This window comes from Salvelinus sp. IW2-2015, linkage group LG14 (assembly GCF_002910315.2).
Source record: "Salvelinus sp. IW2-2015 linkage group LG14, ASM291031v2, whole genome shotgun sequence".
NCBI lineage: Eukaryota > Metazoa > Chordata > Actinopteri > Salmoniformes > Salmonidae > Salvelinus > Salvelinus sp. IW2-2015.
In genome coordinates this window covers 5,797,811-5,817,700 of record NC_036854.1, presented here as the reverse complement: position 1 = coordinate 5,817,700, position 19,890 = coordinate 5,797,811, and the positions used below count along the sequence as shown (strand labels likewise).

The following is a 19,890-nucleotide window of genomic DNA, read 5'->3' as shown; positions in this document are numbered from 1 at the left end:
ATGCGATTCTTGATTAGCAACATGAAATTAGCAACTTGTATCATTTTGATATCGTTAGCTGAGACGCTAGTTGATGTCGTCATCACGCAGCAGGCACGTAATGATAAAATCGTCAACAACCGATTCAGGAGCGGGCATGGCTTTTTGCAATGTAAGTACAGTGATCAATTAATTATACATTGCAAAATCAAATATAATTGCACGTCGAACTATCAATCTACCGACAAAATAAATTAATTTCGAAGGATTAAGAAAAAATAAAGGTTAGATCTACACGATAGTAATGAATGCAGCTTTCTATAGTCTTGAGAACGAGTCTGTCTGCTAAACGTTAGTCGAGCAAGCCAATTCAGGAAAGCCAGCAGCCCAATTGCAGACTTTCATAGTCAATCTCTACAGAATAGCCATTGGATTTTAAAACATCTAATTCTATCTTTTTTTTGTTTTCTAGCGGTATACCAGACCACGTGATAGGCAATACCACCTCCAGAGAAGAACAGATATAGCCCTTGGTTCACTCCAGACCTGACTGCCCTCGACCAGCACAAAAACATCCTGTGGCTGACTGCAATAGCGTCGAATAGTCCCCGCGATATGCAACTGTTCAGGGAAGTCAGGAACCAATACACACAGTCAGTCAGGAAAGCAAAGGCTAGCTTTTTCAAATAGAAATTTGCATCCTGTAGCTCTAACTCCAAATCTTGGGACACTGTAAGGTCCATGGAGAACAAGAGCCCCTCCTCCCAGCTGCCCACTGCACTGAGGCTAGGTAACACTGTCACTACCGATAAATAAACCACAGAGAATTTCAATAACCATTTCCCTAAGGCTGGCCATGCTTTCCTCCTGGCTACCCCAACCCCGGCCAACAGCTCCGCACCCCCCGCAGCTACTTTCCCAAGCCTCCCCAGCTTCTCCTTCACCCAAATCCAGACAGCAGATGTACTGAAAGAGCTGCAAAACCTGGACCCGTACAAATCAGCTGGGCTAGACAATCTGGACCCTCTCTTTCTAAAATTATCCGCCGCCATTGTTGCAACCCATATTACCAGTCTGTTCAACCTCTCTTTCGTATCGTCCGAGATCCCTAAAGATTGGAAAGCTGTCGCGGTCATCCCCCTCTTCAAAGGGTGTGACACCCTAGACCCAAACTGTTATAGACCTATATCCATCCTGCCCTGCCTTTCTAAAGTCTTCGAAAGCCAAGTTAAACAGATCACCGACCATTTTGAATCCCACCGTACCTTCTCCGCTGTGCAATCCGGTTTCCGAGCTGGTCACGGGTGCACCTCAGCCACGCTCAAGGTACTAAACGATAAAAGATTGTACTGTGCAGCCATCTTCATCGACCTGGCCAAGGCTTTCGACTGTGAATCACCGTATTCTTATCTGCAGACTCAACAGCCTTGGTTTCTCAAATGACTGCCTCGCCTGGTTCACCAACTACTTCTCAGACAGAGTTCAGTGTGTCAAATCGGAGGGCCTGTTGTCCGGACCTCTGGCAGTCTCTATGGGGGTGCCACAGGGTTCAATTCTCGGGCCGACTCTGTTCTCTGTATATACAGTGGGGAGAACAAGTATTTGATACACTGCCGATTTTGCAGGTTTTCCTACTTACAAAGCATGTAGAGGTCTGTAATTTTTTATCATAGGTACACTTCAACTGTGAGAGACGGAATCTAAAACAAAATCCAGAAAATCACATTGTATGATTTTAAGTAATTAATTTGCATTTTATTGCATGACATAAGTATTTGATCACCTACCAACCAGTAAGAATTCCGTCTCTCACAGACCTGTTAGTTTTTCTTTAAGAAGCCCTCCTGTTCTACTCTGGACGGTTCTGACTTAGAATATGTGGTTAACTACAAATACCTAGGTGTCTGGCTAGACTGTAAACTCTCCTTCCAGACTCATTATAAACATCTCCAATCCAAAATTAAATCTAGATTGGCTTTCTATTCTGCAACAAAGCCTCCTTCACTCACGCCGCCAAACATTCCCTGGTAAAACTGACTATCCTACCGATCCTCGACTTCGGCAATGTCATTTACAAAATAGCCTCCAACACTCTACTCAACAAACTGGATGCAGTCTATCACAGTGCCATCCGTTTTGTCACCAAAGCCCCATATACCACCCACCACTCCGACCTGTATGCTCTAATCGGCTGGCCCTCGCTACATATTCGTCGCCAGACCCACTGGCTCCAGGTCATCTATAAGTGTTTGCTAGGTAAAGCTCCGCCTTATCTCAGCTCACTGGTCACGACAACAACACCCACCCGTAGCACACGCACCAGCAGGTATATCTCACTGGTCATCCCCAAAGCCAACACCTCTTTGGCCTCCTTTCCTTCCAGTTCTCTGCTCCCAATGACTGGAACGAATTGCAAAAATCGCTGAAGCTGGTGACTTATATTTCCCTCACTAACTTTAAACATCAGCTATCCGAGCAGCTAACCGATCGCTGCAGCTGTACATAGCCCATCTGTAAATAGCCCATCCAATCTACCTACCTCATCCCCATATTGTTTTTATTTAATTTTCTGCTCTTTTGCACACCAGTATTTCTACTTCCACATCATCATCTGCACATCTATCACTCCAGTGTTAATTTGCTAAATTGTAATTACTTGCTACTATGGCCTATTTATTGCCTTACCTCCTCACGCCATTTGCACACACTGTATATAGACATTCTTTTTTTTGTATTGTGTTATTGACTGTAAGCTTGTTTATTCCATGTGTAACACTGTGTTGTTGTTTGTGTCGCACTGCTTTGCTTTATCTTGGCCAGGTCGCAGTTGTAAATGAGAACTTGTTCTCAACTAGCCTACCTGGTTAAATAAAGGGTTAAATACCTGGTTAAATAAAAATATATCTATTTTTTTAATCACTGCATTAAATCTCTTCAAGTCATTATATTTTATTTATTTATTTAACCTTTATTTAACTAGGCAAGTCAGTTAAGAACAAATTCTTATTTACAATGGCGGCCTACCGGGGAACAGTGGGTTAACTGCCTTGTTCAGGGGCAGAACGACAGATTTTTTACCTTGTCAGCTCGGGGATTCAATCCAGCAACATTTCTACCCTTTCTAACCACTAGGCTATCTGCCGCCTCTATAACTCCAACCTAGCTATGTATTTGAGGTATATGGTTATTTTATGACTTGGGGTTGTTGGTTATTGTTTTAATAGACTTTACGTTACATTACAGAAAGAAAGCACACTGCACCCAAAGGAAATATCTTAAGTTGACCGATTGTGGGAAGTTCTATAGTGACTACTGTTAGCTCAAGGGACGAAGCACTCTTTACCTCTCCTCTAGTCACCCGCTACTTTAAACTCCTTGATGTGACCCTAGAGTCATACAATTTAAAGCTTAAACCCAGACAAATCTATAGCTGTAAAGTATGTTGTCTCCAGATGGGCAGAGGTCAAGCAGACGGGGCAAATGTTCACTAATGGCCTGCTACAACGCTGCTGCAGATGCTATACCATCCAGCGTCTTCTTCAAAGTGTCAGACCAAATGTCTAACCTCAACTTATTTGATTCAGCTTACCCTGATGAAGTGTTCCACTACTCATCTGAAACTGGGGATTTGGACAAAACATTTTTCAAAGGGTGGTATCATTTATTTATTTTTTCCCCGTGAAGGACTGTCCGCTTGTGCTGTTTGTCAAAGGAGAAACAGATCTACTGGACTCTGATATTATCAATGAAGCAGGCAGTGATGGTGTGATATTGTTCAGTATCTACCTGCCACCAGACTTTCCCCCTGTCCTGCAGCCACTAACCATGGAGTTCTTTGGGCTCTTCAAGGCTGAGTTTTTCAGGCATGCTTGTGACATCCCCCCTTCTTATAGGGACTTTGCCAGGTGCCACAGTGTTGAAGCAGACATAGGATGCTTTTGAAACTGAGAGGACTGTGAATGATGGGTTCAGGAGGACAGGTATCTTTCTATTTGACCACCATGTCATGGCTAGGTCCGTATGGTGTGGGAGGGAAAGATGAGGCCCGAGGTCGGTTCTGCTGGACCCTGTGATGATGGGCCAAAGGAAAAACGACCCGAACTTGTGACAGACAGTACTTATGACAATAAGAAGGCATTAAAGGCAAGTTCTCTATAATAATTACTTTGAGTCTCGGAATATCCCGTGATTAATTTACACAAAATGAATATAACATCATGTCACCATTGTATTGGTACATGTTGATCTTATGATTTACAGGTGGAATCTGACGCCAGACCGGTGCTGCCTTGGTCGTTTCTGCCAGTTTCTCTGCCATCAGAGTATGTTGTGAAGAAAGAGAAGATATTAGATGTGGTGGTAAAAAAATAGGAGGCAATTAAGGAGGAGTTGAATGTTGTCAGACATATCTGCAATAGACCCAAATATTTTGAATAATGCCAATAATCAACATTAGATGGTCATTATCAAGGAAAGACTGTCATGCTCCACTTTTCATATACCCACCCAGATCACAAGAGCCAGCTATAGTTCAATTGAAGTGTGTTTGTCATTTCTATTATGTTAGCAGTTTGTAATTAGAAGTTTTACATTGAAGCCTTCATAATTGTTCTGTTCTGATGACTTCATTGCAGCAGTTTCCAAGAGATCACAGCCATGACTCCATTGAGAGATGGGATGAGACTTCGGGTCCTGACTATATATCGGAAGCGTTACAGGAGATAACAGACGATTCTTCAGACTTATCAGACGGCCCTGATAAGAAAAATCGAATGAGTCAAAAGAAAAGTTAGCCTACAGCTGACGAAAGGTTATGAAATAAATAATGCGTAGTTGGGCTAGGCCAATTTTCATATTATTATATCAATGGGCAACCTACAACGCATATAGTAGCCTAGGCAAAAATGTGAATCAATTTATAATTATCCAGTTCTGAGGACAGCACAATTGCTCTGGAGCCCACGATGATTTACACCCCATAAGACACACAACCAGCGAGGCTCGTTGACTGTGAGTCACTCGTTCCATCTGCGACCTCTTCAGCACACATACACACAGATAGCCAATGCAACCTGGTCTCAGAGCATTTTGTATTATTCTGTACATAAATCCGAAACATTTGAATTAGTGTGATATGTTTCGTATGGTATGTATTAATTTGTGATTACAATTCGTATGATATGTTACGAATTGAAATTCGTACAATATGTAACATTCGTATACATTTTGCTATAAATTTGTGAAACTTAGGACATGATACGAATTCCAATTTATTGTTGCTTTGGTTAATTATAGGGTTAAGGTTAGGGGAAGGGTTAGTTAAAAGGGTTATTGGAAGGGTTAGCTAACATGCTAAATAGTTGCAAAGTAGTTTAAAAGTATTTGTAGAGTTACAAAGTTGCTAATTAGCTAAAATGTTAAAGTTGTCCATGATGAGATTCGAACACACAACCTCACGACAATTTCATGAATGTGTCAAGTGCAGCGTCTGGTTGCTCTTCATTACACACCACAGACCAACAAATATTCTTTACATCTACAACATATGAATCACTACAAAACTTGTATGACCTCTTAAACACTATATTAGGCCCAGTATTTGGAACTTTGGTTTTCATAGACATGGCTACTATATTGTGATCACAACATCTGATGGATTTGGATGCTGCTTCAAAGTACATTTCTGCAGCGTTAGTAAAGATGTGATCAATACATGTTGATGATTTCATTCCTGTGCTGTTTGTAACTACCCTGGTAGGTTGACTGATAACCTGAACCAGGTTGCAGGCACTAGTTACAGTTTGAAGCTTTCTCTTGAGTGGGTAGCCTGATGTAAGCTAGTCAATATTTAAATCACCCAGATAATATACCTCTCTGTTGATATCAGATACCTTATCAAGCATTTCACATATGTTATCCAGATACTGACTGTTAGCACTTGGTGGTCTATAGCAGCTTCCCACCAGAATGGGCTTTAGGCGAGGCAGATGAACCTGTAGCCATATTTCTTCAACATTATTTAACATGAGATCCTCTCTAAGCTTTACAGAAATGGGGTTCTAAATATTAACGGCCACAGCTCCAACTTTGGCATTTCCGTATTTTCTGTAGCTCTTATAACCACTGTATCCTCTAAGTGAGTTTCAGAGATTGTCAGAATATGAATGTCACTTGTTACTAGCAAATTATTGATTTCATGAACCTTGTTTCTTCAGCTACATATGTTAACGTGGGCTATTTGTTGCACTTTTCTTGGATGCTTGATTGTTTTTATTGCTTTACTGGGAAGCTTAGCAGAGGTAGACATGCTCATGTTATTTATGTTAGTGCAGGGTGAGCTGCACACAGTGGACTTCCAACTAGGGCACACCGCCTCAGTGCTAACAGTATCACTCTGGTTCATAAGCACATGATTACTGCATACATAAGCTGTGGGATCAGCAGAGGCATTCAGGGCAGTAAGAGGGAAATAAATTAGGTTACTTACATTGTGTCTTCCAACGCCCCTGGGATAATGTACATTTGCTGTAGCATTATGACAACTAGTCTCGAAGCCAGTTATGGAGGGCTAAAAGTCTGCTGAACCATTCAATGCCACGATTTAGGGAGGGAGACAGATATTATGGTCCGTTTGTTGGTGTCAAGTAGTGGCCCAATCAGTTCTTTAAAATCAATTTTCAGCTGTTCTGAGCTGCCCTTCATAATGTCATTGAATCCCACGGGAACTATGATAGACTCAATTTCCTGACGCTGGTTTAAATTGTTTGGGAGCAGCTTATTGATGTCCTGTACTCATGCTCATGGATAGCACAACGTGTTTGCTCCAGGGACTGAGACATTAAACTGCCCAATACAATGGCCGGAGAAGGGAATGGTGAAATCTGCACATTCCCACCCATCACACAATTCGTTTAGTATTTCACGAGCCCACGAGAGGCAGGATAGCGTACGTAACATGCGAGCTCGACTTTTTTTTGTACAGAAATACAATAAAATTGGAATGGCCGCTAGAGGCGATAACATCGTCAATGGGCAAGCCCAAAAAATTATTTCAGATCCCTCCTATGTACTTCACTAATTTTCAGTCACCCTTTTGGCTGTTGGCATTACAGACCTTTTTTTTCTTTGGGACAAGTAACTTCAGCTTTTGTCCTACTTGTCCGATGGACAAGTGGCTAAAAAAGTTAATGTCAAGCTCTTGACATATCCCCGTGTCAGTCAGAATACAGTGCACATCCCATCTAACATTTCCCCCTTGTAATCTCAAATAAGGGGACTTTGTCCCATCCCAGGCCAGAGCCAGGCGTGCTTTGTAGGAATTAGGATTAGGCCTGTGATTTAGAAACTATGTTACAATTTATGAATTTGCAATCTAATTTGATTTAATTATGTAATTTGATAATCAGGCTTGGTGGATGAGTCTGGTGACAGCTCAGACGACGAGCCATTGGTTAAGATGATCAGGAAGCCTCCAACAGACTGCCAGCTGAGCGAGAGAGTGAAGACACTGCTGAAATACACAGACCTGGCGGATGTGACAATGAAGCAAATCTACAATAGAGTAAGAGGACATATATCCAACGTTATTCAAATTTCCAGATTTGACTTAAAATCACATTCTGCACACCAGATGATGTAATCCTTCTCTCCGGATGATGTCATCGGAAACACTTATCTTCTATCATTTTTTACTCCAAAACAGAAATCCGCTGTTCGGGTGGTGCTGGAGATATGTTAATGTTGGGGTGGTGCTGGAGATATGTTAATGTTGGGGTGGTGCTGGATATGATATGTTAATGTTGGGGTGGTGCTGGATATGATATGTTAATGTTGGGGTGGTCTGATATGATATTGTTAACGTTGGGTGGGGCTGGATATGATATGTTAATGTTGGGGGGGTGCTGGATATGATATGTTAATGGTGGGGTGGTGCTGGATATGATATGTTAATGGTTGGTGGTGCTGGATATGATATGTTAATGGTGGGTGGTGCTGGATTGATATGTTAATGGTGGGTGGTGCTGGATATGATATGTTAATGGTGTGGGGGTGCTGGATCTGATATGTTAATGGTGGGGTGGTGCTGGATAGTATATGTTATGGTGGGGTGGTGCTGGAATGATATGTTTAATGGTGGGGTGGTGCTGGATATGATATGTTAAATGGTGGGGTGGTGCTGGATTTGATATGTTAATGGTGGGGTGGTGCTGGAGATATGTTAATGGTGGGGTGGTGCTGGAGATATGTTAATGGTGGGGTGGTGCTGGAGATATGTTAATGGTGGGGTGGTGCTGGAGATATGTTAATGTTGGGGTGGTGCTGGATATGATATGTTAATGTTGGGGTGGTGCTGGAGATGATGAATTTGATGTTGAAAAAGGGTGGAATTGTCCTTAAAATATTTTTGTGTAGATCATTATCTTCCATTGTGTGATCTCTTTTAGGTGTTTGAGATGTGCCCCCGGTATGACCTGTCTAACAAGAAGGACATCATCAAGCAGACAGTGAAAGAGGGGATTTCTTTACAACCCAGGGTTTTAATCAAGCCATTGTAGCGATGGGTAACGATGCTTCGTGGGTGACTGTTGTTGATGTGTGCAGAGGGTCCCTGGTTCGCGCCCGGGTCGGGGCGAGGGGACGGTCTAAAGTTATACTGTTACACCATATTCATAGCTTTGACAGATAACATTATAATCAATGATCTCAGGAAAACATAGTTGATATCGTGACAAAGACTCTGGGATTCCTGTATATGCCTTTCCTGGACCTTTCATTGATATTTTTTACATACATGTTCAGACTGTTTAAATACTATACAATTTCATACAATTTATTTGTTTTACTTGCCTAAGTTTTGTAAATAAAGTATTTATTGTACTGTACTGATTTGGTTTATGGTGCTCCTCTCTACTGTACAGTGTACACACATTGCATTATTTATAAGCACTACCCAAATAAGATTTAGAGAAATCCCCACAGAGTGAATTTTCATTGTGATCCACAGAATGTTATAGATGTTTACTAATCAACTGGAAACGACACCTTTCGAGACTCAATTTGGATTTGTTGTGGATAAGTACAGCAGATGAGACAAGACAATTAGCTTGCCCAGCAGCCCTGCCCTTAGGCCCCACTGCTTGGAGTAATGCTCCTTTGCTCTCCCTTCATCTCCCCCTCCTCCCATAACAAGATGACGCATTCTCTTCATGTCGTCAGACGCCATGTTCCCAATCTAAGAGCAAACTGACTCACTCTTCATTTGCATATGATAATACAAATGTTTAATGCTTAACTCATGTCCTCTTGACTAGGACGAAAGGCGGTTTCACCAAAAGAGCTGGCAGTCACCGCATGGCAAGCAGAGGTGGTATGCCTACTATAAAATGCATCGAATGTTGTCACCGCCAGCTAATTCAAAAGGAACAGGGAAGGCTATCAATGATATCAGTGCATAACTACCAGGAATGAGACAGAATGTCCATATAGGTTTTTCTCTTTTTGTGTGTGCTTTTCATATACATAGCCTTTGATTAAAATAGCCTCTAGCCTATAGATTCTCATTGACAGGAAATTCCTAAAGTTCCCAACAACTTTTTAAAGTTTTGACTTCATGCAAACTGCAAACTTGCACTCGAACGGTTTTGTTGAAATGTTAGGTTTGCCAACAGCGTTTCATTGATTTCATTGACTGCTGAGTTTTCAGTTGACTTTTAAGGCCACTGACGGATAGAGGCTACATTTCAGTAATCACTGCAGCGGTCGCTTGCATAATGACTTCACAGCGGGGAGTTGCTCCATTTGATTTCATCCACTGTTACAATGTATCTGGTAGGCCAACAAGTAGCGGTGCGTGGGGAAGCCAGAAAAAAAGCCATATGACAAATTATGTGTTGTGATAGTTGCATTGTTTGCTCTATTACCTGTTAGTTCAAATGCCTTGCGACCGTGATATATAGGCCTAAGGCTGAGACAATAAGGAGACACAGTGGCATAATAAATTCAACCACACCTTTATTTCATCACAAAACCGGAGAGCAAACTGTCCAGTGAAGTCCACAAAGCATATTGCATGTAACAAACATGCATGTAACAAACAGTTACAAACAGTTACAAACAGTTACACCTACAGCATGGTCAAGTAAGTTAATGTTTCTGACATTTTCACAACTACTAAATAACTATTGATTTAGAACCACAGAGTTACCGCAAGTCCCAAAGAAAACAGGAGCTGCCTCCACTATTCCAGCACCATTTCAACTTCAACATTTCAACATCATCAAATCACCAATGCTTAATCTAATACAGTGACAACTAAAAGATACCGAAAACTATTTAGTCCAATTGACGTAAGCTACGCTGATCAAAAATATAAACACAACATGCAACAATTTCAAAGATTTTACTGGTTCATATAGGGAAATCGGTCAATTGAAATAAAGAAATAAGGCACTAATCTACGGATTTCACATGACTGGGCATACAGATACTTTTATAAAAAATAAGTAAGTATCTGGTGTGATCACCATTTGTCTCATGAACCTCGACATCTTCACATAGAGTTTTTTTTTTGGGGGGGGCACTCTGTCCACAACACCATCAGCAAACCGCTCGCCTACTTGACACCATACACCATGTCTGCCATCTGCCTGGTACAGTTGATACTGGGATTCATCCATGAAGAGCACACTTCACCAGTGTGCCAGTGGCCATTGAAGGTGAGCATTTGCCTACTGAAGTCGGTTACGAAGTCGAACTGCAGTCAGGTCAAGACCCTGGTGAGGATGACGAGCATGCAGATGAGCTACTTGAGACGGTTTCTGACAGTTTGTGCAGAAATTATTCAGTTGTGCAAACCCACAGCTGTCCCGGTGTCTGGTCTCAGATGATCCCGCAGGTGAAGAAGCCGGATGTGGAGGTCCTGGGCTGGCGTGGTTATCCGTGGTCTGCGGTTGCGAGACCGGTTGGACGTACTGCCAAATTCTCTAAAAAACTTTTGGAGGTGACTTATGGTAGTGAAATGAACATTCACTTATCTGGCAACAGCTCTGGTGGACATTACGGCAGTCAGCATGCCAATTGTACGTTACCTCAAAATTTGAGACATCTGTTGCATTGTGTTGTGTGACAAAATAGCACATTTTAGAGTGGCCTTTTATTGTCCCCAGAACAAGGTGCACCAGTGTAATGATCATGCTGTTTAATCAACTTCTTGATATGCCACACCTGTCAGGTGGATGGATTATCTTGACCAAAGAGAAATGCTCACTAACAGGGAGGTAAACATATTTGAGTGCAACATTTGAAAGAAATAATCTTTTTGTGCATATGGAACATTTCTGGGATCTTTTATTTCAGCTCATGAAACATGGGACCAACACTTTACATGTTGTGTTTATATTTTTGTTCAGTGTAAATATGTGGCTGTCCATGGTTATGATTTCTCTCTGTGAGTGTGTGTGTGTGTGTGTGTGTGTGTGTGTGTGTGTGTGTGTGTGTGTGTGTGTGTGTGTGTGTGTGTGTGTGTGTGTGTGTGTGTGTGTGCGTTCGTGCAAGTAGAAAAAAACATGTTGACTCACCCTACTTGTAGAGAAACTTCAATGCCATCCTCCTCTCTTTCATGTTGACGAAACAGTCTATGACTCTGTCATACAGTACAAGTTGAGTCAGCTAGTTAAATTAACATCAGCCTTCTACATTTTGCTACATATTGAACTTCCATCCTACCAGGCCAGGGGCACAATGTATGAATTTATGGTTGGACCAGAATCACCATTATAATCATTGGCCAGTACGGAGAATGAAGTGAAACCCCAAGTCCAAATCCCTATCTCCATCCATGGCTAATTTAGGAAATATCCTATTTTAGCTAGCTAGTTATCCACCGGAGGACAACAACACAACAAGGTGCAACAATTCAAGTTGTTTCTGTCAATGATGTTTGGCTCTTGATGTGATTGGAGTGAAGCCAAACCCAAACTGTCTTCCCTTGACACTATTTTGGTGTACCTGGACTGTTTATAGAGCTGAGCGCACTCATTTTAGCTCAATGCTGATTGGCTATTATTTTACACTTTTTTATAAAGTGAGGCCAAATGCTCGCTGGCTTCCCTTGCGTTCAATGCCATACTTATTTTGACCAGACAGCATCAGATATATGGCCTACACATGCAGAGACATATGCTTTCTCTGTTGAGATACATTCAGCCTCTTGCGAATTGAAGGGAAATTATGAAACGCAGTGAGACGAAAGATACGTTTTTTTTTTTTTTTTTTTTTTTTTTCAACATTTTTGGGTGGAAGCATGGCTTTCCTTGGCATCCATGAATACACGTCACTGCAGCCTTACATAGGGACACAGCGGTAAGTGGGGTCGACTTCGAAACGGTGGTTAGATCTAACAACTCCTTGTTTGTGCAGCTAGCACAGTACGTGTTCTGTCTGGCCACGATGCTTGAGCAACAGGCCGTCACTTGGGCATTTATTATTCTGGAGATGGAACTAAAGTACCCTTAACTCGTTTTGAGATCACACCATTTGTCACAATGTCCGGTCATGATAGTGACATCAATATTGTAGAGGGATAAAACACTACCAAGGCTTGGCAATAACATTCAGTTGTGCATTCCCTGATGAAGGCACTCTTAGCTATTATCCTTGGACATAATTTGCACCTTGCAGAGACCGCATATAGCCCAAGCTATAGCAGGAGAATATTTAGGGAGACCCTTCTAAATAATAGGACCTGTATCTAGGCTACGTCCGACTTATATCTCAAATTAACTCTACGATAAACACTGAGGTCCCCCCAAGCACCTACTGCACTACGTCTCCCTACCCCTCAAAATGTCACTGTTAGTCTGGATCAATATCAGCTTCACAATCCTGGGGCAGCAGCAGTGGCAGTTTCATAGCGTCTAGTCTCCATAAATGTTTATTTGTGTTGTGGAGCGCCGGACGGAGTTGACTCACACCTCGACCCTATAATGTAAAGAGGAGGCCGCGGTCATGCCCCAGGGTCCGGGTCGCATCTGTCTAGGGTCTGCGTGGGATGCTCGCGCGGGATGCAGACTGATGTACTGATGTAGCCTAAAAATATAAATATTAAAAGTTACTTTGTTAACTTTGTCGAGACAAACCACAGACCCAGAGTACTTATCAATAAGGACTAGCAAGCAAATAACTATCTGTCTGTAGTCTATTTGATGTTTAGGCGTAGGCCTACTTTTCAGTAAAAACTGGTTTAATTCGACCTCACACATTTTCATGACATTCATAGGCTAGGCCTACATAGGCTGCGTTTACACAGGCAACACAGATCTGTTTTTTTGCCCAATTATAGGCAAAATATCAGATCTGATAGGTCAAAAGACTAATGGCAAACATAGCAAACATAGACTAGTGGCAAACATATCGGATTTATCCTGCCTGTGTAAATGAAGCCTTAAACACCTGCAATGTCAGATAGTGAGACCTATGATGATTTTTTATCATGTATCATGCTGGTTGAAGCTATAACCACAAGAGGGCGAAATTGTTTCATAAACGATTCTTTGCTCAGACAAGTTGCACTACAAAGTTACTAGACCTACAGAGCCTTCAGAAAGTGCACCACTTGACTTTTTCCACATTTTGTTGTTACAGCCTGAATTTAAAATGGATTATGTAGATTATTCTGGTCACTGGCCATACACACAATACCACATAATTAGTTATTTTTTTACAAATTCATTAAAAATGGAAAGCTAAAATGTCAATAAGTATTGAGCCCTTTTGTTATGGCAAGCCTAAATAAGTTCAGGAGTAAAAATGTGCTTAATTAGTCAAATAATACATTGCATGGACTCACTCTGTGTGCAATAATAGTGTTTAACATGATTTTTGAATGACTACCTCATCTCTCTACCCCACTCATACAATTTTCTGTAAGGTCCCTCAGATGAGCAGTGAATTTTAAACACAGATTCAACCACAAACACCAAGGTGGTTTACCAATGCCTCGCAAAGAAGGGCACCTATTGGTAGAAGGGTACAAATAAAAAAACAGACATTGAATATCCCTTTGATCATGATGAAGTTATTCATTACACTTTGGATGGTGTATCAATATACCCAGTCACTACAAAGATACCGGCGTCCTTCCTAACTCAGTTTCATGGAGAGGAAGAAAACCACTCAGGGATTTCACCATGAGGCCAATGGTGACTTTAAAACAGTAACAGAGTTTAATGGCTGTGATCGGAGAAAACAGAGGATGGATCAACAACATTGTAGTTATTCCACAATACTAACCTAATAGACAGGGTGAAAAGATGGAAGCTTGTACAGAATACAAATATTCCAAAACATGCATCCTGTTTGCAACACGGCACTAAAGTAATACTGCAAAATAATTTGGCAAAGCAATTCACTTTTTGTCCTGAATACAAAGTTTTATGTTTGGGGCAAATCTAATCCAACACATTACTGAATAGAACGCTCCATGTTTTCAAGCCTAGTGGGAGCTGCATCATGTTATGGATATGCTTGTAATCGTTAAGGACTGGGTAGTTTTTCAAGATAAAAAATAAACAGAATGAGCTAAGCCCAAGCAACATCCTAGAGGAAAACCTGGTTCAGTCTGCTTTCCTAGACACTAGGAGATGAACTCTACCTACATGTAAATTGTTCTTAAAACTTCTTAAAGCATTGTTGGTTAATGGATTGTAAGTAAGCATTTCACTGTAAGGTCAACACATGTTCTATTCGGCGCATGTGACAAATAAAATTTGATATGATTTGAATTCACCTTTCAGCAGGACAATAACCCAAAACACAAGGCCAAATCTGCACTGGAGTTGCTTACGAAGAAGACAGTGAATGTTCCTGAGTGACAAAGCTACAGATTTCACTTAAATCTACTTGAAAATCTATGGCAAGACCTGAAAATGGTTGTCTAGCAATGATCAACAATTAATTTGAAAGAGCTTGAAGAATATTGAAAAGAATAATGGACAAATGTTGCACAATAAAGGTGTGGAAACCTCTTAGAGATTTACCCAGAAAGACTCACAGCTGCAATCGCTACCAAAGATGCTTCTACAATGTATTAACTCAGGGGTGAATACTTATGTAAATGAGATATTTCTGTATTTCATTTTCAATAAATTTGCAAAAATGTCTAAAAACATGTTTTCACTTTGTCATTATGGGGCATTGTGTGTAGATGGGTTAGAAAAAATAAATATTTAATCCATTTTGATTTCAGGCTGTAACACAACAAAATGTGGAATAGGTCGAGGGGTATAAATACTTTCTGAAGGCACTATAAGAATGTTTAAAAAGATATTCGGCAAACACCAGAGGGCAGTCTGTTGCTTTAAAAAAGAAGGTTGGTTGGAGTCACTGTCCTTGGTGCTGAAGCTGTCCAACGCATGATGCTGTGTGCCACTTATTTGAATTTGTGGATACGTTTATTAATTCATTATTTTTACCATTGACGCAGGCTATATTTTCCCATCAAGTCTATGTGAATTTATTTCTGATTGAGGGGGGTTGCAATAGGCCTACATTGCTCTCTGGCTCAACATACAGTACCAGTCAAAAGTTTGGACCCACCTACTCATTCACAGGTTTTTCTTTATTTTTACTATTTTCTACATTGGAGAAAAATAGTGAAGACATCAAAACTATAAAACAACACATATGGAATCATGTAACAAAAACATGTTAAACAAATCAAAATATATTTTATATTTGAGATTCTTAAAAGTAGCCACCCCTTTGCCTTGATGACAGCTTTGCAAACTCTTGGCATTCTCTCAACCAACTTCATGAGGAATGCTTTTCCAACAGTCTTGAAGGAGTTCCCACATATGCTGAGCAGTTGGTGGCTACTTTTCCTTCACTCTGAGGTCCAACTCATCCCAAACCAACTCAATTGGGTTGAGGTCGGGTGATTGTGGAGGTCAGGTCATCTGATGCAGCACTCCATCACTCTCCTTCTTTGTCAAATAGCCCTTACACAGCCTGGAGGTGTGTTTTGGGTCATTGTCCTGTTGAAAAACAGTGCAAACTAGATGGGATGGCGTATCGCTGCAGAATGCTGTGGAGCCATGCTGGTTAAGTGTGCCTTGAATTCTAAATAAATCACAGACAGTGTCACCAGCAAAGCACCTTCACACCATCACATCTCCTCCTCCATGCTTCTTGGTGAGAACCACACATGCAGAGATCATCCATTCACCTACTCTGTGTCTCACAAAGACATGGTGGTTGGAACCAAAAATCTAAATTTTGACTCTTCAGACCAAAGGACAGATTTTCACCGGTCTAATGTCCATTGCTCGTGTTTCTTGGCCCAAGCAAATCTCTTCTTATTGGTGATCTTTAGTAGTGGTTTCTTTGCAACAATTCGACCATGAAGGCCTGATTCACGCAGTCTCCTCTGAACAGTTGATGTTGAGATGTGTCTGTTACTTGAATTCTGTGAAGCATTTATTTGGGCTGCAATCTGAGGTGCAGTTAACTCTAATGAACTTATCCTCTGTAGCAGAGGTATCTCTGGGTCTTCCTTTCCTGTGGTGGTCCTCATGAGAGCCAGTTTCCTCATAGCGCTTGATGGTTTTTGTGACGCCCTTGAAGAAACTTTCAAAGTTCTTAACATTTCCGGATTGACTGACCTTCATGTCTTAAAATAATGATGGACTGTTGTTTTTCTTTGCTTATCTGAGCTGTCCTTGCCATAAAATGGACTTGGTCCTTTACCAAATAGGGCTATCTTCTGTGTACCACCCCTACCTTGTCACAACACAACGGATTGGCTCAAATGCATTAAGGCAAGAAATTCCACATATTAACTTTTAACAAGGCGGACCTGTTAATTGAAATTCATTCCAGGTGACTACCTCGTGAAGCTCGTTGAGAGAATGCCAAGAGTGTGCAAAGCTGTCATCAAGGCAAAGGGTGGCTACAAATATAAAATATGTTTTGATTTGTTTCACAATTTATTGGTTAATACATGATTCTACATGTGTTATTTCATAGTTGTGATGTCTTCACTATTATTCTACAATGTAGAACATAGTAAAAATAAAGAAAAACATTGGAATGAGTAGGTGTGCCCAAACTTTTGACTGGTACTGTAAGGGACTCAGGTTGTCTTGACTGATAGGCATATTTGGATATGGTTGAGTGGGACAGTCAGTGACTTATAATGTTATTTTAGTGCATTTTCACACGGTTCTGTCTGGCCTATGGTCACGCTTGTCATTGTGCTCAGGTAACATCTGCTATAGCCTTCAGTATCTTAAATTCCATTCAGTGGTGGAAAAAGTACCCAATTGTCATTCTTGAGTAAAAGTAAAGATAACTTAATTGAAAATGACTCAAGTAAAAGTGAATGTCACCCAGTAAATTACTACTTGAGTAGAAGTCTAAAGGTATTTGGTTTTAAATATACTTAATTATTGAAGGTATAAGAATAAATCATTTCTAATTCCTCATACTAAGCAAACCAGACGGCACCATTTTTAAAACCATTTTTACGGATACCCAGGGGCACACTCCAACACTCAGATATAATTTACAGACGAAGCATTTGTGTTTAGTGAGTCTGTCAGATCAGAGGCAGTGGAGATGACCAGGGATGTTCTCTTGATAAGTGCATGAATTTGACCATTTTCATGCCCTGCTAGGCATTACAAACGTAACGAGTACTTTTGGGTGTCAGGGAAAATGTATGGAGTAAAAAGTACATTATTTTCTTTATGCGTCTAGTGGGGTAAAAGTAAAAGTTGTCAAAAATATAAATAGTGAAGTATAGATACCCCCAAAAAACGACAAGTAGTACTTTACAGTATTTATTACATAAGTACTTTACATCACTGATCCCATTGACTGTTCTCGGTAGGCTATCAAATAGGGTTTTGACTATGTGGTATATCGCTACGACCAGAAGTGACTTTTTCATAGCAGATTAGGATAATTAGAATAGTATGTTAGGATAATTAGGTTAAGGTTAGGAAAAGGGTACGGGTTAGCTAAAATGCTCTCCTAACCTGCAACGAAAAGTAACTTCCGGTCGTTGCTAGTCACAACCACCAAAGAGGTAGGCAGGCTACAACAGTAGGCTAACGCCGTGTGTCAACCATTCCTAATAAGTGTTCTCGCTCTCTCTTTCTCTCTTTCTCTCTCTCAGACACACACATAATTATGCGCGGTCTCCATATTCACACTCCACGGGGTGCGTGTCAGGGAGACATGTCCTAGTACACGCTCCGATTGTTTACTGATTAAACGCCTTCTGCTACTGGCTCCCCGCGTGCCCACGGAACAAGCCCCTTTCTAGCTTCGTGAAGTCCTTGTTAGTTCTAATTATTTTTCCAAACGCTGTTTGATATTATGTACAGTTCTTCCTCTGCTGTCGCCCAAACCCATTTGGGCACAGAAATGACCCAACTCTAAACCAAGCACCCCTCCAAAAATGGCAGAACTTTCGCATTTGCAAAATACCAGTTGACTTTTACCAATTAACTAAATCTACCTCTTCTGCTTTACCAGTTAAGGTATTCAACTTCAAATATAGGTGGGAAGCCCAGATTTTTCGATCCTTGAGGTGCTTCCTTAAAAGGTTACTACTTCGATTTAAGTCAGACTGCAACCAGCAGGCATTTCTGGCATCCATCCAGTGCCCTCCGCTTTTAAAGGTCAGATAGTGTGGATCAAAATGTACAATGTATAGCCTATAGGTGGATTAGCTAGGGTGGACCACGATGATGGTCTCTCAACCCTTAATAGAAAAAATAACATTTGATTGATGATTCCTCCATTGCCTGGTCAACCACTTACAAAAAAATGGGGGTATTCTCAATGTGTGTTTTTGTGAATGTGTTTCTGCTGTGAGACGGGTCCCGTTGTGGCATGGGGTAATGGCAGGGTCACAATTCTGTAGACAAATACCATTTATCTTACCTGTCTAGGCGGCTCGCAGACCGCTCAACTCTCCAATGCGGCACCACTGTTTGAGGCTGATTAACCCTCGTGTGAAGAATGATACGATTGTCTACTGTCTAAGAATAAGTGACATGTAGTGGGGTTTTAAACGTTCAGCGTTTTGCCCTATTAAGGCTGCAGCTTTTATGACCCGGTTTATGAAATGTGGTGAGAAACTGTCAGAGCGAGAGAAGAAGAAGAGGAGGGGTGGGGGGCTCTCGTGCTCTCACTGGAGGAGCGAGAAAAAAACGTCCGTTCGAGCGATACAAACTCAACTATCAAAGCCAAGGACCGCGCTGCACAGAAGACCGAGCAAGACACGCGATATGTCTCGCGGATTCAGGTACGTCCCAAGTTTTTCTACCAAATTATTTTATGAAAGAAGAGATGTACAGGTTAGGGCAGGTGTCGGTTTTGATATGCTCGTGACAAGGACAGCTAAAGTGTAAGGACTATGTATCGGCTTCTCTCCTGTTCGATAATGAAATATCATTGAATGTTTGGAATCAGGCCACTGAGGTTTGTGAGCAATGAATTCGGGCAGATGAGGGTGAAAAATATTGCATGCTGCGCGTTGGATCGTACAGAGCATGATATATGGCTTATATACCTAGAGACAGCGTGGAAATCTGATGTATGTTCAAATATAATTTCACACCACTCCGTGCAACGATGTTCCATGTCATCAGACTGGGTATCAAGGATTTGTTCAGTAGTGACTAATGAAGGGAATATAAATTAACATTGATTGGTTTAGGAACTCAATTAGATACTTTCTAAACCGTGGAAATACCAGCACATAGCTTCACTAGGCAGTAGCCTACATCAGCAGCACCTGTACGAAGCCGTTTCTTCAATTATCGTAGGAGTTCGTTAGTGCGCTGTCCATTGTGCTGAAATGGCCTTCTCGGCAACTCGGTTTGTCAATGGACGGAGGGAGCG

General features: G+C 41.2%; 2 protein-coding genes across 6 annotated transcripts in view; both read left to right on the top strand.

The window, feature by feature from the left end:
• Nucleotides 1-6: 6 nt before the first annotated feature.
• Nucleotides 7-8,861, top strand: LOC111972917 (protein DEK-like). Of its 4 annotated transcripts, none has more exons than XR_011480846.1 (4): nt 46-151; nt 452-4,301; nt 4,614-7,540; nt 8,424-8,861. XR_011480846.1 is itself a non-coding variant. In XM_070446469.1 (4 exons), the coding sequence occupies exons 2-4, from the start codon at nt 4,229-4,231 to the stop codon at nt 8,532-8,534; spliced, it is 339 nt and encodes a 112-aa protein (XP_070302570.1). In that variant the 5' UTR covers nt 54-151; nt 452-4,228; the 3' UTR covers nt 8,535-8,861. The 4 variants fall into 4 exon arrangements, 2 of the variants coding, with proteins under 2 accessions (XP_023855796.2, XP_070302570.1); XR_011480847.1 differs by having other exon boundaries at nt 49-151; nt 452-1,305; nt 7,386-7,540; XM_070446469.1 differs by having other exon boundaries at nt 54-151; nt 7,386-7,540.
• Nucleotides 8,862-19,067: 10,206 nt separating this feature from the next.
• The window catches only part of LOC111972819 (metabotropic glutamate receptor 1-like), a 43,103-nt gene continuing 42,280 nt past the window's right edge, over nt 19,068-19,890 (top strand). Inside the window, exon 1 of one of the 2 annotated variants that reach the window (XM_023999920.2) lies at nt 19,068-19,291. The gene's annotated coding sequence lies outside the window, so the exon portion shown is untranslated. The remainder of the gene's footprint in view (nt 19,292-19,890) is intronic. The other variant, XM_023999919.2, reaches the window with a different exon arrangement.